Here is a 13,090-nt window from a genome sequence, read left to right as displayed (position 1 = left end):
CTGCGGGACATCTGCCTCCTTTGCTGCTCTTTTTTCTTGTCCCACCCAGGTTGATGGGGGAGGGGTATTCCCTGGGTTCCAGGTGGGGAGAAAGACACAAAATCAAAAAATCATGGGAAACGGAGGAAAGTTATTAAAGCAAGCATGAAATTGCACAACTTTGGGTGTTCTTAGAATGATTGATTGCATGCTGTCACCAGCGATGAAAACCCCATTGGCCCATCCAACTTGACAGGTGTGTTCAAACAAAACATTAAACTTGGTTAGAATTAAGGCAGAGTTGGTTGGTTGGGTCAAACTCGGTTGCTTTAGTTAGTTTATAATGCAATATATTATGTGAAACAGGAAAGGTACAATTCAGTAAAAGGTATGACTCAAGGCACTGAATGCAGCCAATGAGGCAAGCAAGGAAGTAAAGCTATCATTAGATAGTAATAACCAACCCATTTTGTGTAAGACTGGGTTTGCACCCAATAAATGTGACTGGCTTGGTTTTGGTTCAGTGTAATGTGTGAAACCAGCCACAGACTTTTCTTAACTCACATCCAAATGTTCTATTTCCTGTAGAGATGAGACTGTCCCATTGTTTATCATCGTCTAGACATAAAGAGGTAGAGGCTTACAATTGGGAGGAACTGGTTCAAAAAATTAAGAGAGAGGATCCCTCTAGTTAAGGTTGCCCTACTGTGATCACAATACTGAAGACTGAAGTAGGGAAAGAGAAGGTTTCACACGGATTCGGATGCAGAGCTGCTGATTAAAGGGGGTTGGTCAAAGGCAGAAGGCAGGGATGATACAGTGGCTCCAATTTAATAAGGCTTGAATGGTTGATGGGGCAGAAAGGCACAGTCACAGAGTATTGCCAGCATAAAGTAGAGACTCCAGCTTTCACTTCCAGTGTGTAAAGAATTGTTTGAAGAGCAGACTTTCACGGCCTTGGGGCAGAATCTGTACCTGGAAACAGATTAAAAGCAGGTGAGATATGGAGAAAAATAAAGGAAGCATAGAACAAATCCTTGTCTACTTCTCGAGAACTCTTCAGGAGTTTGAGTTACACCACTACATTGCTGTTCTCCTCCAGACCTTTCCCCCTAGATCTTCTCTGAACCTGTCAGTGGACGTGTGCCGTTCTTTTATGAAAACCTTCTGGGCATTTTAATGATGGCTTGCACAAGCTTGAGGGATCCTTACCTGAGTATTCTGAGGATATTTCATTTGTGAGATGAAGTTCTCTGCTACTCTCAGAGCCGCTTGTTGTTCTTGTTCATTTGCTTTGAGGCCTGCAGACAGACAGGAAGGAGGATGATAACTTATAGGAGCTTTATAAGACCTTGGCTAGCGCTGGATTAGAAGAGCCAAGGTAGTCCTTTCAATGAAAGAGAAATATCTATCATTGCCCATCACCTGAGTGCATCTGCTTATATGCAGCTGAAAGGAAGAGCAATCCCTCCCTCCCTCTCTTCCTTTCTTCCTTCCTTCCTCCCTGTCCCATTTTTTCATTCAGTAACTCAAGATGGTGGCACCCATAGCATCCTTTCCCTTTATTTTCCTCCATTCCCTGTGAAAGAAACTAGCCCAAATTCATCCAGAGATCTTCCATAACTGAGGATGGATTTGAATCTGGATGTCCCTATTACTAGTCCAATATCTTAATCACTATCCAATCAAAAAGGAAAGGTGCTGTGCTGATGGCAGGAAAAAAATAAATAGAAGCTGATGACTCGGGGAACCCCCGAAAATAACCCCCCCCCCTGGCTCCTGCGACTTGGCGCTTTCGGAATAACGCTAGGTCAGTGAGCGGTGCTCTGCCTGGCCGCAGGGGGGGGGGGTTATTTTCGGGGGTGGGCTTATATTTTTGCCCACGCGAAAAATGTGGCATGGGTTTAGTTTCGGGACAGGTTGTATTTTCGGGGAAACACGGTATATATATATGCTGGTTTTGTTGTATTCGGGTCTTTTCCCGTGTAAGATTGAGATTGTCTTTGCAAAGTTTCGGCAAGATCTCACCTGCCATCTTCGGGCTTGGCCTTAAAATGGGAGCGGAGCTGCCGTCTTTCTGTAAATCTTGGTGGGAGGGGATGGGGTGCTGGGTTTGTTTCAGTAAGTGGAATGATTGGTTGTGTGGTTGTATCATGATTGGTAGATTGGTGCTGATTGGTGCTGGCTGTGTGTGCATTGTTGTTTTGTATTGTAATGGCTTGGGTGGTGGGTGGTGTTCGTTTATTGGCTAGGGCTGGTTTCCAGATGTTTGGTAGGCGGGAGGTAGGCGGGAGGTATCATCACGTCATCACGTCATCACGTTTATTCATGTTGCGGGGGTGTTTCTCTATTTCGATGGCTTCCATGGAAGCCATCGAAATATATATATATAAAGTATATATATATATATACTTTGTATTTATGGTTCCAGAGAAGGCCCTGAGACAACGTATGAGAGGCATTACCTTTCCAAACAAAGATCTTTCCGTGCTGCCCGTTGTCCAGGATAAAACAGTCATCTGTGACGAGCTGGTCCTGGAGGAATGGACTGGATTCGGAGACTTTAGTCAGACTCATTTTTCCCGTCATGTCAGAGACCTCAGGATTGAGAAGTATAGAATTTATTACACTTAATGGAATCCCATAATCACAGGGTAGATGATATCTGGCTCTTGAGGTTTAGGGTGCATTTTTTTTAAAGAAGCCAGAATTTTCTCATCTGCCAACCTGGAGGAAGCGTAAAATGCCTGAGCGTGGAGCCCATTCTGTATTTCCTACATGCTGGACAGCATTGTAAAACTGAATCAATGCATCCAGAACTTCTAACAGCTATGCGCCCAGAAATCCTAAATATGCGACAAAAGTAAGCAAAAAATAAAGGCGGCTCAGCTAATTGTAGGAAACAGCTATTTTTGTTTCCCATTGCCACATCTTTTTATTTCAAGATGAATGTGCGTTTACACACATCCAACCCACAGTCTGAAAATTATAGCAAGTAAACGACACAGAGAAAGTCATTTGGGTTTATTTTCTCGTTGGGGTTTGTTTCTAAGCTTAATGTTTTGTGGTATGGCAGGGCTGCCTGGAAGACATCAGCCAGCCTTCTCATTCCAGTGGCATGGTGGACTTTGTGGCTACCCATCCTTTTAAAGGGACACAGTGTCCAGTGTAGGATCATACTGGGGCATTGTAGTTGATTAAACAGATAGTTAGGTTTTTTAAAATTCAAATGTTCAACCATCAGCTAATGGGTTTCCCTCTCAAAGAGGGAGAAGGAGAGGAGGAATGGATTTCAGAAGGTGCAAGAGAACAAGAGAACAATTTCCTGGAGATCCCATCCAACCTCAAATAAGGTTCTTCTCATTTTTTTTTATTACCTTATACAATACTGCCGCAATAGCATTCTTCTGATCAGCCACAATATCTTCCTCAGCGGTGCCTTCTTTCAGAACCGGCTTAGGACCCAGTACCTGGAGAAATATATCATGCCAATATCTCTTTGCGCACAAGTCCCTCCTGTATTGGAAGTTCAGTGCTATCCCTTAACACGGTCCAGTTCAAATTCAATGTTTGCCATGCAGCTGCTGCCATCTTCCCATCTAGAAAGTACTTCTTCATCCATGCGCAACAGAAATGCATCAGGGAAGCTGGTTCTGGCCCCGTCAACCACTAAAACGTAGTTCTTGGTATGAAAAAGTCAATACCATGAATTACTCTAAAACAGCAACTTTTGTCCTAATGGCCCATCTCTGTATGAAACTCCTTGCCAGATACTACAGCGGTCCACGGATAAAGAATATTTCATAACTTTGCAGAGACCTTTTGAACACCTTTTCTTGCAATCCTAATCCAGCCTTCTGATCTGGACTCATTTTTTCAGATGAATTCTACAACTTCTATAATCCCCAGACAACAAGGAAAGCTGTGGTCCAACACAACTGGAAAGGAGCAGTTGAGGAAATGGCCTACCTAGATACTAATTTGCATCTACCCTTCATATTCTTTGTTCCCCACAAAAGTCTTACCGCCGTCATCTCAGCAGGTTCTTCCCCGTCCACAACAATCTCCATCTTTGCTTTTCCCTTCCTCTCAGTGTCTCGGATTGCTGCTGCGAAATCCCGAGCTTTGTTGCGCTCCAGAATGTTTGACTTTCCCCCATACCAGGCAAAGATTTTCTAAAAGGAAAAGTAGAAACTGACTAACATCCAGCCATCACCACCTTTTAATTTCCCCAACATGCATTCGATAGAAGTGTTGTGACTACAAACTCCCACGATCTCCAATCCAAAGCCAGATCGGGAGATCTACCATTACTGGAGTCCCGCAGCAACCCTTCTTGGAAAATATATCCCATGATTTCCCTGTATTAGCTTAGCCATGCATTGACTTTGGAGGATGCATTGAACGACAAGCTAACCAGAGGGACAATATATACGCAATATGAGTCACAACGTGGTGAACACTACCATGTACTCTTGGGACATACTGTAAATTCTTTTTCTAGCAGGTGTATGTCTTCCTTCTCAGACTCACCTCTCCCAGGTCCAGGATGAAGCAATCACCCGTATTAAAACTGCTCCAGCTCAGTTCTCTTTCCACAGCCCGGATATTCTTTTTTCCTTTCACTTGATAGAGTTGGTGCCTTGAGCTTTGCTCATGGTTGGCCTGGGTCCTGGTAAAGGCAGACTCCACACCACCTTCCTACAGACCATAAACAGGGGTTGAGACAGGGGTACAGAGGCTACAATTTGAAGATAAGGGTCAGGAAAGACTGTTTGGGACTATAGGAGCCCTGGTAGCATAGTGGTTAAATGCAGTATTGCAAGCACACTCTGCCCACAGCCTGGAGTTTGTTCCTGACAGACCTCAATGTTGACTCAGCTTTCCATCCTTCCGAGGTCAGTAATATGAGGACCCAGATTGTTGGGGACAATATGCTGACATTGTAAACCACTCAGAGAATGTTGCAAAGCACTGTGGAGGTGGTATATAAGTCGAAGCGCTGTTGCTATTGATATCATCAGGACATCAACGGGAAAACTTGTGCTACAGAACGAGCAAAGTGTTAACGAGAGTGAAGATGGTGGTTAGCTGTAATCTACAGCTTTGTTTGAATGTGTGCCTTATCTGCCTAGAAGCTAACAAAAAATAAATCAAATGCAAGAGTGGCTGTGAGTGACAGAAACCTTTTAGGATTTTTGACTGTTGTGTCAGGCACAAGGAGAAGAAAAACTAAGCTAAACTTGGAGGAAATGATGGAAAAGTAATTGAACAAAAAGAAAAAAATAGGGAACAGATTCCCAAGAAATAAAAAAAGGGAAGATAACTGGACTCACCAGGGCTAACATGAGCCTGATGGGGATTGAAGGAGATGTTGGTCTCCTACTATCTCCACAGCATAACCTTGTATGAGTGTAATTACAGGTAGAAATGTTTAACTAAGTGAAAGTACTTAATGTTTAGCAACAGTGAAAGAGAGTAAGGTCTATAACTGGAAAAACGAGTCTCCTTTCACCTGGTATTTGATGCCGTGGGGAAAGTACTCCATGAAGACATCTGATTCATTCCCCTGAACTTCCCGATACTGAATTGGCTTCTCTTTTGGGATGGAGTTGAGGTGAGTGGAGAGCAAAGCACATGCTCCCTGCTCATCCCTGGAGGAGTTTTGACCTGAGACAAAGAGAGAGGGCATTACTTTGCAAGGAAGTATCCCAACTCTACCCAGCCCCTAGCCAGCTTCAGCTACCTCAAAAAGGGTTTTCTGTGTGTCAGAATATTACATCCTACATTAAAACCCATTTTGGAGGTAATAAGAAGCCACTTCTGAAAAGTTTTCATTCTTGCTAGGATATAGGGTTGCGTTGTATTGCAAGTTGCATGATCACACCGCTCAGTCCAAGAAATTGGCCTTGAAGCAGGTATCAATGGCTTACAAAACATACTACGCCTTACTGTGGTTTCTTTAATATTGGTTGAGTATGTCGTGTGACCTCAGCTCTTAAGATCTGTGAAGCATATATTGTATGAATCCAGACAAATTGGGTTTATTCAGCAATAAGCTATAGAAATGCATCATTCTCAGATAGAACTTGTTGATTTAAGGATTATTTTGACCCTTTGCTTACCAATCCAAATATGCAGGTTGGAGTGCTCATCTGAGCCATTATAAAGGACAAGGTATGAATCCCCAGAATAGAATATGCCTTTCATCTCATCTGGTACAGAAACTGGCTTCATTTTCTCCACACGCCAGATGTGCAGTCCTGGTTCTTTCGCCGAAACATCAAAGGCAGAGCCACTACCAAACAGAAGGTTGGCATTTATTGAATTGGAGGAAAGAAAACAGGATAAATAGATATCTAGAAAAGGAACCAAGAATCAAGAGGGTGGGATGAAAAAGCGTTGCAGTGCATTTGACTTCAATTTAAAAATAACAGAATAACTGAGTTGGAAGACAGAATAGAATAAAATAGAAGAATAGAATAGAATAGAATAGAATAGAATAGAATAGAATAGAATAACAGAGAGAAGGGACCTTGGAGATCTTCTAGTCCAACCGCTTACTCAGGCAGGAAACCGTACATCACTTCAGACAATTTTTTACATCATGTCGATCAAAACTGAATGCAGTATTCCAAGTGTGGCCTTACCAAGGCCTTATAAAGTGGTATTAACACTTCACGTGATCTTGATTCTATCCCTCCGTTTATGCAGCCTAGAACTGTGTTGGCTTTTTTAGCAGCTGCTGCACACGGCTGGTTCCAATTTGAATGGTTGTCCACTAGGACTCCAAGATCCCTCTCACAATTACAACTATTGAGCAAGGTACCACCTATACTGTAATATGCATTTTGTTTTTCTTGCCTAAATGTAGAACCTTACTTTTTTCACCATTGAATTTCATTTTGTTAGATAGTGCCCAATGTTCAAGTCTGTCAAGATCCTTCTGTATCTTGAGCCTATCTTCTGAGTGTTGGCTATTCCAGCAAGTTTGGTGTCATCTACAAATTTGATGAGTTCTCTATCTATTCCCTCGCCCAAGTCATTGATGAAGATGTTGAAGAGTACTGGGCCTAAAACAGAGCCTTGGGGTATTCCACTGCATACTTCCCTCCATGTAGATGCAATTCCATTGAGGACTACACGTTGAGTGCGATTGGTCAGCCAGTTACGAATCCATCTGGTGGTGATGCTGGCTAACCCACAGAGACCTTGAAGGTCTTCTAATCCAGCCCCCTTTTTAAGCAGGAGGCCATACCATTCCCGAATATCCTTCCATAAACCCCCAGCCAGCATAGGCAAAGCTGAAGAATGATGGGACTGAAGTCCAATAAATCTGGGGAGCTTCACCTTGGAGAAATCATAGAAGGGAAATCCAGGAGAAGCAACCTAGAACTAAGGAGAAATTTCTTAACAGTGAGAACAATCAGTGGAGCAGTTGTGGGTCCTCCATCATTGGAGATGTTTAAGAAGAGATTGGACAGCCACTTGTCTGGAATGATATAAGGTCTCCTGCTTGAACAGGGGTTGGACTAGAAGACCTCCAAGATCCCTTCCAACTCTATTATTCTGTTATTCAGATGAAAGAAAAGTATCAAGAAGAGGAACTACATATTCAGATTTACCTGCTTGCTTCCCTGCTTGTTTTAATATAATTTCAAGATTGAGCAGCTACAGTTGAATTGCATCATTGATGCAATGAAATCTACTTCTTGAAGAGCAAACAATATTGTTTAAACTTTCTTTCCCCCAAACATGCTTTCATTGTAAATTTTTCCTTTGAAAAAATGCAAGTCATTGGGAACCTGAATGGAACATATCCTGATTGTTACCCACTTTGGTTTCCTGTTCCAAATATTTATTTTCACACACACACACACCCCAAGTCCCCAAGTCCATTCACTACAGAAGATAGGTTCAAGAAAGAAATTGCAATCAAGTTGGGAATAATTTGTATGTGGCCCCAAACGAGACTAAGAACTTGTTTCAGACAAGAGCCTGGAAAGTTTTCTTGTAGGGCAGGAGAGCAGATGCCGTACACACTGTATCCTTAACTAATGATTAACATTAATTAAATTTACATCCCACTTTTGAAACCAGAACAAGGATTTTCAAAGTAGTAGATGGCTCTGAAAGTAAAACATAAATTTAAACCTAGTTGAAAGACCACACCATCTGATATAGACCACCTATAATTATAGTAATATTCAATTTTAGTTATGAAATGTTTAATGGATTGTGATTGGATGAGAATAAAAGTCATTCCTCACCTTTTGGGTTTTGCTGTGTACATGGCTCCAAGGATCTGGTGAGAAACAGCAAACATGATTAGGACTTTCATTAAATAGCAAGTATAGTTCACTGAATGTATGAGTCCTAGTTTGCAAAGAAGAAGAAGAAGCTGTCAAACTACCATGACAAGGAGCTGTGATCTTCCAAGGCATATGAAAAGTTGTGGCATCAAACTGATACCCATTATCACAGCAGGAAACAACAGGAAATTAAATCAAACAATAGGTTTAACTTTTGTGAAGCCAGCTCACGAAGGGGAAGAAAAGCAAGAATTTGCCCATCCTAAGAAGCAGGACACTTCTCAGAGCATGAAGAAAGTAACATCTCCCGTGTGAGCATTTTATTGGAATGGGATGAATGGATGAGCAGGTGGAATGATAAGCAAATCATTTTTCTCTTCTCCCTTTTCCCATTCTTGGTCTTACAGCCAAAAGCTGCCCAGTGTAACGCTCAAATCATTTATTCATCTAACTGATTCCTCTCTTGCTGCTAAGCAGTTACAGAATTTAATGAGTGCTATTTGATCTATCTTATAATAAAGCAAGAAAAGATATCAAGAGACAGGATTCCTTTTTCCTCTTTGCTCCGGTAACCCTGAAGATCATGGCTGAAGATTTGTACAAGAATGGTGGTATTAGGAGCTAGGAAGTATTCCATGCCACGGTTTGTAAAAGTCTGAGAACTTCTTACTAACAATTAATAATGGAAAGATAGAGGAAGTAAGTGCTCAAATTAAAAGCAGAGGAAGTTGTCTTTTGCAATGTTGGCTAAGTTACTGTTTTAGAAGACCAGGCTAATTCTAGAAAGAATCAAGGCTCATGGAGTAATTCCCACCTTACTCCCTGCACTAATACATTCATTCCATAATAAATGCCATATTTTCAGAAGTTTCCAGCGTTTAGTAGTTGAAGAGACCAAGATATAAAAGAAAAGCCACCCAGAACAGCTGAATCCATCCAACCTAGCTGTTTGCAAAAATCGTTAGTTGGCCAATCTGGGGTTTAGGTTTTTTTTTATTATTATTTCTGAAATTACAGACTGAGCCAAGTACTTTAGCTTCACCTTTGCCACCCTTCTTAACATCAGCACACACTCCAAGAGAAAAAGATTGTATGCACTCACCAAGGTCGTCGCTCACCAGCTCCCTGTAAAAACAAGGCTTTCCACCCCTGAAATGTGAAATTAGATTAGATTTCCTGGGTGGAGACTTTTCTCTCTCTAGCTGTTCAGTACCTAACTTCTTTGTGGCTGCAGGCAAAGGGGAGGGGAGAGGGAAGTGGCAGGCAGAGAATGCCAGATGTGGTTAAAAGAAGAGTGACTCACTTTGGCTCAGATTAGGCACTCAAAACAGCCTTCCTGTCAGGCGCTCTCTGCATCATCTGTTGGGTTGTCTCTCGTGGCCTATTAGCCTTGGTTATCTGCACAATATCTTGGGAAATGACTGAAAGAACACCCTGAAGTATGTCAAGTATACCTGAAAAGGCTCACCGAAGGAGACAAGCTATAAACCCACTGCAATTTTTATGAAGGTATACTAGAGACACAACTGGCTCGGGTTTCGATTCTTCTGTTGGGACATGAAAATATTTACAGATACTTAGGCCAAGGATACTACAAAGCCTCTGCCTTCTAGAATTTCAGTTGTTTCTACTTCCTGATGGACCGGTCATTGTCCACAATAATGTTTCTGTTCTGTTTTATTCTAGTCTCAGTATAAATCTTTAAAACTGATCTCACAGCCAGGTACCAGCTTTAGCTCTTTAGCATATTTTGTTTCCCAGGATGTCCCTACTGCATCAGGCTTATGATTCTCCTTCACTGTATAAGAGCACCTAACGAGAGTGAGCAGGTGCAAAAATCCCACAATTTGGTGGTCTCTGCAGCTGATCTGAAAAGGTTAAAATTAATGCGTGATGTTGTATTTTTCCTCAACCACAAGATGTCATCCTCTTCTCGAGTAAGGTATTCAAGTGGAGTAAACAATGTGGAACTTTATGGTGGATGTAAGAGCAAACCTCAGTACCTTTAGTGAGTAGAGAAGACCAGACAGAACGTGGATGGCAGTGGGGGTTAAGCACGTCATCAGTTCAGAGTTGTTGTGGTGTTCCAATCCAACCTCTCTTGAATTCTGTTGACCCTTATCTGGCACCAATTTAACGTTGAACTTTAGTTGTCCAGATTCTTGTGCATAGGCTTGAATAAATCTTCTATGCTGCAACCTTACAAAGAGTTCTGATCTTTTGTGCCTGAAGAGATATTCTTCTTCATCCTCCTTTAATATCACGTTCTGCAGTGTAATACCATCTACCCTGTGAGACATTGGGGTGGAGAAAGCTACCTTATAATGTCTTAGCAAGATTAATGATGCACAACAGATTTAATCTAGTTACTGAGTTCATCTCTTTTCTGGCTTTGTACCAAACACCAAACCATAAATTTCAGGATGTCTTGACTCCATAGGTTTAATAAATGGGAAGGTGGACCCTCAAGTAGCCAAAACAGCAGCAATGCACAGTAGAAAGGGATCAGAGAACTTGGAGGACTTCAAGGTTTGTAGGCAGTTGCTTGAACTAAAATGCACTTAAAACGGGGATGGCAATTTTGTGGTTCACACACACACATTTTGAATCCTGCCTTTCTGTTCCTTTAGCTTGGTCCTTATCCTCCTTCCACTGAATAAATGATAATTTGCCCAGATGTTAACTGAAGTAAGTCCACCGCACACAATTTGTACACAGGCAACTGTGTTTGTTTTACTTTTTTCTAAGCAGTCAAGTTTCTAGTGACACTGCAACCTTTTGAAAGAAAAATGAGAAATGTTACTGCCAAACATCCAATTTCCTGCAGTAAACAAAGCTAGCTTTTTCTTTTCTTTTCCTTTCCTTTCCTTTTGAGATGCTGCAAAACAGACGTCAAACAACAGCACTTCTTTTTCAAAAAGCCCCAGAGCCTAAAGCAACTGGGCTAGGACTGATGAGAATTGTAGTCCCAGGACATCAGATGAGATCGTATTGTAAAACTCCATTTAGATTTCAATATTGGACTCCTGTAATCTTTGCAGCAAAGCCACAAGCTAGGTGAAGGAAAGGAAGAGTAGCTGGACTAAGGATACATAACTGAGCCTCATGGGTTAATAAAATTTTTGACACAGGTCTCCCCTGGCCTTTATTTCTTTTGGACCTCTGCCTGCTCTTTATTCCCATTGTTCACTTTGCCTTTGAGTGTTGTATGAACCCAACTGGTCTATTTACATAATACACCAGTGGGGTTCACACAACCCTCAAAGGCAAAGTGAACGATGTCTCACAGCATCGAATACAGGGGGAGGCCAGTCAACCATCTGCTATTCAGAGGGAAATGCGGTTAAGTAAATCAGGCTCAGATAAGTCACACGTCTGAATGCAGCCTAAGAGTCTAATAGCTGGCTCAGTCACCCAGTGCAATTCGAAGAGACCTAATTAAACTCCCTGGCTCTTGTGCAGTTTAGAGATTCGACTCCTGCACCCATTACGGCTCCCCTTTGCTTGTTCTCTGACTTCCTGCCAATGGATCTGCTCTTTATCTTGTCCTTTTTGACAGGCTGCCAAGTTGGATTTGCAAGAAAATCGAAGATTAAAAGCAAGCTGGAGCCTCATTTTCCCTTTTTTACACATGCACACAGAGAAGGAGAGAGAGAGAGAGAGAGAGAGAGAGGGAGGGAGGGAAGGAGGCAGTCACACAGCCTCGGGCCAGAGCAAGTCTTTCCCTACTGCACAGCTTGGAGGGAGGGAAGCAAGTGGTCTTCTGTAGACTGCACCACTGCCATTCACACCCAGAGAGCCTTCGGGGCTGTTGCTCCTACTTTGCGTGAGCTGCTCCTGTCTTCTACAGCAAAGGAGACCTGGATCGGGGCAGCCGGCCCCTCTGATCACTTTAGCGGATGTGCTCCTTTAGCCCAGAACTCCTCCCGAGCCTGGAAGGGGCTAAGATCAGTCGCTATTGCCTTGATATCTTCTTATTCACATTCCAGCAGCTTGGCTAGAGAATCAGGAAAGAATTTTTTTGCCTGCCAATGTAAAAGCCAAACGTCTCCAGCCTTGGAAGGCATTCAGAAAAAGCAGCATTTGTCTCTCATGTTTCCCACCATCCCATTTTGCATGCTCTCCTCTTTCTGAACTGCAGGAGTGGGATTCCAAACCTGGTTAAAACCTGTGTTACGACCTTAAAAGAAACCATGGTTCACTAAACAGGACAGTGTTTAATAAACAACTTGCAGCTAAATCGAAGCAAACAGTCATGTAAGGGCTCCACAGAATGACTATGGGCAGATAACACACTCAGAATATGGTTGGAGCTCCCAACCATTGGGATAGCTAAACAAGGCTTAGAGTCCCTTTGGTGTGGTGGTGAAGGCATCAGCTAGAGGGACATGGTGGCTCAGTGGCTAAGACGCTGAGCTTGTCAATCACAAAGGTCAGCAGTGCGGCGGTTCAAATCCCTAGCGCTGCGTAAAGGAGTGAGCTCCTGTTATTTGTCCCAGCTTCTGCCAACCTAGCAGTTCGAAAGCACGTAAAAAATGCAACCACCTTTGGTGGGAAGGTAACAGCCTTCCGTGTGCCTTTGGCATTTAGTCATGCCAGCTACATGACCACGGAGACGTCTTCGGACAGCACTGGCTCTTTGGCTTTGAAATGGAGATGAGCAGCGCCCCCTAGAGTTGGGAACAACTAGCACATATGTGTGAAGGGAACCTTTTTAGAGTTCTAGTCTCACTTAGGCATCAAAACAACTATAGTGATTTACTTAACAACCATGGCCAAAAAAAATAAGGCATAATTTA

The 13,090-nt window shown here is 42.5% G+C and overlaps 1 protein-coding gene across 1 annotated transcript; it reads right to left on the bottom strand.

Moving 5' to 3' along the window:
- Positions 1–789: 789 nt before the first annotated feature.
- On the bottom strand, positions 790–9,528 carry CAPG (capping actin protein, gelsolin like). The gene is made up of 10 exons (XM_081961147.1): positions 9,394–9,528; positions 8,250–8,284; positions 6,105–6,277; positions 5,495–5,649; positions 4,513–4,680; positions 4,005–4,154; positions 3,357–3,449; positions 2,445–2,577; positions 1,192–1,280; positions 790–954 (listed from the first exon to the last, which is right to left on the bottom strand). Exons 2-10 carry the CDS (start codon positions 8,270–8,272, stop codon positions 889–891), a joined length of 1,050 nt encoding a protein of 349 aa, XP_081817273.1. The 5' UTR covers positions 8,273–8,284; positions 9,394–9,528; the 3' UTR covers positions 790–888.
- Positions 9,529–13,090: the final 3,562 nt, after the last annotated feature.

This window comes from Natrix helvetica, assembly GCF_964273705.1.
Source record: "Natrix helvetica genome assembly, chromosome: 8".
Classification (NCBI taxonomy): domain Eukaryota; kingdom Metazoa; phylum Chordata; class Lepidosauria; order Squamata; family Natricidae; genus Natrix; species Natrix helvetica.
This window is presented reverse-complemented; position numbering and strand designations above follow the sequence as displayed.